Here is a 5,592-nt window from a genome sequence, read left to right as displayed (position 1 = left end):
CCTCTCCGCTCGTCCTTCTGAGAATTTACCTCGAGTCTAGGCGCTACTTAATCAGGAACTGGACAGTTCAACCCCCTATGGCACTTGTTGTTTTTTTTAATTATTAATTATTAATTTAGTATTTGAAAATATTATTTATTTAATTTTTATATATTTGTCATTGTAATTTTTTAGTATACAATCAATATAGATTTTTTTATAAAATTAATATATAAATAATTAAAAAATCAAATAAAAAAATAATCAAATTATAACTATCTTTAATTAATATCATTCTCATGTATTTTTCATGTATTTCAATTTTTAATCTACAAGTTATTAAAAGAATTCCTGTGGTGAATGTATGAATACAGTTTTATTAATACAATAAAATATGATTTTAGTTGGTGATTTTAATCAGATAATCATATTTTGGGTATAACATATGAGTTTAGTATTCAGTTGCTATAATTTCACCATGCTGAGTCCCACCTTGTTATTATATATAAATAAACACATTAACTTCCTTAATAATTTGCTCTTTAGAATCGTTCTCATTTTATTTTTTTTGTGCACTTTTCGTGAGAGCATAACTTCGTGTCTTTTTATTTACGCAATGCCTATTTTATTGATTTCGTATATTTCTTCTTATCTTATTTTACCTTATCTGTATTTATAATCATATGATCGTTGATCAACGCTGGGTGCTTCAAATCTAGCTGATCCCCAATGCTCAATTTTGTCAACTGTTGTTTTTAAAGATAAAGAGGGTTTTATGTAGTGTTAAAGATATCCGTTCAAAATTTTATTATATATGTAGTTATTTTTAAAAAAGGGTTTATTTTCTTCTCTAGGATATCGCCAAATACGTAACGAAACGAAGTAAGGAATGTTTTAACGATGGTTTTCGCTAAAGAAGGTTAACGCAAAAAGTGCCTTTAACACCGATAATCATTGCTAAATACAATTAGACTTTAAGCGACAATGCGTCAAATGTATCTATGCATTTTCAACGTTAACGCAGAATAGTGTTACTATTAATTTTTCAATTTCTTAAATATTACTATATAACCATTTAATCTTGTTGTTTAAAGACCATATCTATTTTTTACATAATTATTTTTTCTTTTAATATACCATGTCTAGATTTAGACATGTCTAAATTTCTAAACGAATGAATTTGATGTGAAAGATTTCGGTGTGAAAAGTGAATTTTGGCATCGAGAAGTGTAGTCCGCCTCTCCTCTCACCGCCGTCCGCCACTCCGCCGCTCCCCAAACCCTGGCTGGCTTGTCGCGCGCCTGAGAAAATCTGCCCGAAAAGAACCTCGTCGCTGTCTTCACGAGAGTGTCGCGTCTTTGTCTGATAAATGAGCATCGCCGTCGCCGTATTAGCTGTAGCAGTGAGCCGTGATCGCAGTCTTCGTCGCAGCAGTGAGTGTGGCCGTCATCCCCGACAACGGTGCCAAGAATTGACATGGCGGAAATTAGCCAATTAAGAAATTATTTTGTTGTTGTCTTTCTGTTTATAATATTCTTGAAAGCATTAGATACTTTCTTGAGAAGTTAAAAACATGCATAGTTACAAAATTCGCAATAAGCATATTAGATAGGTGGGTGTGTATTTATATTTTAACATATATTTTATACTAATAAACTAATTTTAGTGGTTGATTTTGGTGTAAACATAACATAGTTATTTTAACAGAAGCATATGAGTGGTATCGTTAAAAAAATGGTTGAACATCTAATTTTTAACCTTATGTACTCTTTATGTACTCCTATTATAATTAATTTCTATCAATATTAAATTAATAAAAAATTTAAATAATTAATAAATATATAATTAAAATATTTTCCAAGATATAACTAACATATGATTTTTTAACGTTACTATTTACATATTTGTAATTTATTTATTATAAAAGTTTATGATTTATCATTAATTATTTATTTTTTTTTAATTTCAGCTTTATTTTTTGTGTTAGCTTTAGTATGTCTTCAACTTTATTTTTCGGTTGAGATTACAGTTTATATGGCGGAGAAATTTAAGGTTTTTTCTTTAAAAAAATTATAAGATATGAGGATATTATCCCTAATTATTTATTAAGTAAAATAGGAACTATTTTTTAATTTTTTTCTTGTCCTTTTATTTATAATAATCTTAAAATCTTCATTAGATATTTTCTTACAAAGTTAGAAATAATTACAAAATTAACAGGACCTGTATTGAATAGGTGGGTATGAATTTATATTTTTACATATATTTTATACTAATAGACTAATTTTAGTGGTTAATTTTGGTGTAAACATAACATAGTTATTTTAACTTGAGCATGTGAGTGATGTCCTTAAAAAAATTGTTGAATATGTAATTTTTAATCTTATGTATTCTTTATGTACTCCTACTATAATTAATTTTTATCAATATTAAACTAATAAAAAATAATCTAAATAATTAATAAATATATAATTAAAATATTTTTTTAGATATAACTAACATATGATTCTTTAACGTTACTATTTACATACTTCTAGTTTATTTATTATAAAGTTTAAGATTTAATTAATTATTTATTAATTTAATTTCAGGTGGACGCACACCTCTACCGTAGATTCCAACCTAGTTCTCGCACAGTTGACCATACGACTCTTGGCTCCTGTGACCCGCGACGCTATTGACGCCGTCCCGGCTCCTACCATCCGCAATGCCGTTGACGCCAACCCAGGTCCCACTACGCCGCCCCTGCCACCCGTGACGCTGTTGACGCCGCCGGCTCCTGCCACCCACGACGCCGCTACGGCCCCGGCCCATGCCATCGCCTCGCTAGGCAGCCTCCATGTCGCCGACTCTCGGTTGTGATTATAGTTTATATGACAGAGAAGTTTAAGGGTTTTTCTACAAAGAAATTTGTAGATACTTTTTATTTTATATCAGTTATACTAAATACAGTAGAATATGGAGATATTGTCTCTAGTTCTTTATTAAGTAAAATAGGAATTATTTTTTTTATTTCTTTATTGTCTTTTTGTTTATAAATATTCTTAAAAACTTCGTGGGATTCTTTCTTAAAAAGTTAGAAATACAGGAAGCATATTAGATACTAATAGACTAATTTTAGTGGTTGATTTTGGTGTAAATATAACATAGTTATTTTGACATAAACATATGAGTGGTGTCCTAAAGAAAATTGTTGAACATCTAATTTTTAACCTTATGTATGTACTCTTTATGTACTCTTACTATAATTAATTTCTATCAATATTAAACTAATAAAAAAATAATCTAGATAACATACTACATATGAATTAGGAAAGTTCTGGATAAATGTTATGTGTACATATAAGATGTTAGAAATAAGAAGGAAATCTTACCATGTAAGTAAGAAGGTACTCCAATATGTCAAACTCCAAAGAACGGAAATTGCAACATTATGATCACCTCTTAATGTCTAGCAATCAGAGGAAAATAGTTACAATCATTCAATTAAATAAATAAAACAAACCATTAACATGAGTAGTTGATAATACCGTCCATATATCGGCGGGGACCTTTAATGTTGCTGTTTATACATATTTAATTTATTTATTATGAAAGTTTATGATTTAATTATTTATTATTTATTATTTATTTGCTTTCAGAGACATACCGACTTATCGTTTGTGTTAACTTTAGTGTGTCTTCTACTTTATGAACCGCTATAGCCTATAGGCAATAGCAGTTTATGTGAAAATGTGAATTATTATAAACTTGGAGGCAATGAGATAGCAATAGAGCGTCACTTTTCACAAATGGATAGTGAGGAGAGCTTCTTAGCTCTAGTGCATTCCTATGGTAAAATTTAGAAAAGCAAAAGGCATAGTGTTAAATTTACAGATAGAAAACTGCTGAGCGTTTTTATTTGGTCATCAAATACGTTGACCGATATAAAAAGTAGCATATTACAAAAGTTGGGTTTACGTGGGATAAAGTGGGTGAAAAAGTTGTTCTACAAGATTCTTATTGTTGTTGTGTCAACTGGTATAAAGTATGAAACATTTATGATAGGATCCGATAAAGATACACAAGTCTTGTTTCACTACAGGTAAAATTTTTCTGAAGTTAGAATACACGAGTTATTTGCCAAGTTGGAAGATGGCGTCGACAGCCCTGGGGCATCGGTACCGAATCCTCAATCGATGATGATAGGGTGCCTCAACCTCGTGCCTATGGTTGCACCAGCTTGTCTGTTGGTTGATCCTGCATGTGTTGCAGTTGGTATTGCTAGTTCATCTCGTCTGAATCCTGATTTTGCAGTTGAGTATGGACCGGATCAAGTTGAAAATGCGATGCGAGAGGATGATTCGGACGATGAGCCAGTGGACATTGTTGGGGACAATGACGAGAATACTCTGAGCAATCCACATATACCCCATGGGCCATCGAATTCTGGCACACAGTAACATCCTCCACATTTGTCAACCTTGAACTTGGAAGCCATAGGCCAACAGCCGAACATCGATGCAACCTTTCAGAGTCAAGGATTGCATGATGCAACCGCTTTAACGGAAGATTGGCCAAAAAGTAAGGAGGAAGTTGTGTTAAGCGTAAAAGATTACCGCATCCGGCGTGGAGTTGAGTATAGGGTGATGGAGTCAGATCATCTTAAATACCATGGGAGATGCAAGGAGTTCGGTAAAAGTTGCACGTGGATGATTCATATCACCCTCCGGCAAAAGAAGAGCACTTGGGAGGTAAGGAGGTACAACGGACCGCACACGTGCTTGGCCACATCGATCTCAAGCGATCACAGGCAGCTTGATTATATCTTTCCGTTGGTTAGAGCCGATGCGGCAGTTACGATAAAGGTGTTGCAGCAAGCTACTGAAGCAGCCTATAGATTCAAGCCTAGCTACAGGAATGTTTGGATGGCGAAGCAGAAGGCAGTAGCACAGATCTACGATGACTGGGAGGAGCAGAAGGCAGTAGCACAGATTTACGGTGACTGGGAGGAGCCCTACGGCGAGTTGCCCGGTTGGATCCTTGGGGTGACGTCCACCATGGAAGGTACCATTATTCTGTTGAAAACCTCTCCAGTTAGAGTTGGTGATCAGGTTGATGTATCAACCGTCTACTTTCATAGTCTTTTCTGGACATTTCTTCCCTGTATTGAGGCTTTTGACACTGCAAGCCACTAGTCAGCATCGACGGTACTCACTTGTATGACAAGTATGGAGGGACTTTGCTGCTAGCGATTGTGCAAGACGAAAACTCGAACATCTTGCCCATTGTGTTTGCTCTTGTGGAAGGGGAGAATGCAGAGTCTTGAGCATATTTTCTGACCAACCTGAGAAGATATGTGACTCCACAAGAGGGTATTCTAGTGATATTTGACAGGCATAATGGCATCAAGACTGCACTAGAGGCACCTGATAGTGGTTGACTACCTCCTCATGCTTATTGAGCATTTTGCATTCGTCATGTTGCGGTCAATTTTGCTCTCAGCTTCAAGGGGCAGGATGCGAAGTGGCTACTTGTGAATGCTGCTTATGTGAAGATTGAGGCCAGTTTGAGTATTAGTTTGATATTATGAGAACTGAAAATCCGGCCATGTATGATTGGGCAAATAGAATG

General features: G+C 34.3%; 1 protein-coding gene across 1 annotated transcript; it reads left to right on the top strand.

Moving 5' to 3' along the window:
* LOC107611574 lies at nt 4,161-5,156 on the top strand. Its single transcript, XM_016313485.1, has 2 exons — nt 4,161-4,374; nt 4,456-5,156. Exons 1-2 carry the CDS (start codon nt 4,161-4,163, stop codon nt 5,154-5,156), a joined length of 915 nt encoding a protein of 304 aa, XP_016168971.1.

The sequence above is a fragment of the Arachis ipaensis genome, chromosome B08, assembly GCF_000816755.2.
Source record: "Arachis ipaensis cultivar K30076 chromosome B08, Araip1.1, whole genome shotgun sequence".
NCBI lineage: Eukaryota > Viridiplantae > Streptophyta > Magnoliopsida > Fabales > Fabaceae > Arachis > Arachis ipaensis.
This window is presented reverse-complemented; position numbering and strand designations above follow the sequence as displayed.

Bases quoted from the DNA above. Each gene is read 5' to 3' on its own strand.
- LOC107611574 (XM_016313485.1), top strand. From the start codon at position 4,161: ATGATAGGGTGCCTCAACCTCGTGCCTATGGTTGCACCAGCTTGTCTG. The intron at 4,375-4,455 runs GCAATCCACATA...TGAACTTGGAAG, and splicing joins CAATGACGAGAATACTCTGA to CCATAGGCCAACAGCCGAAC.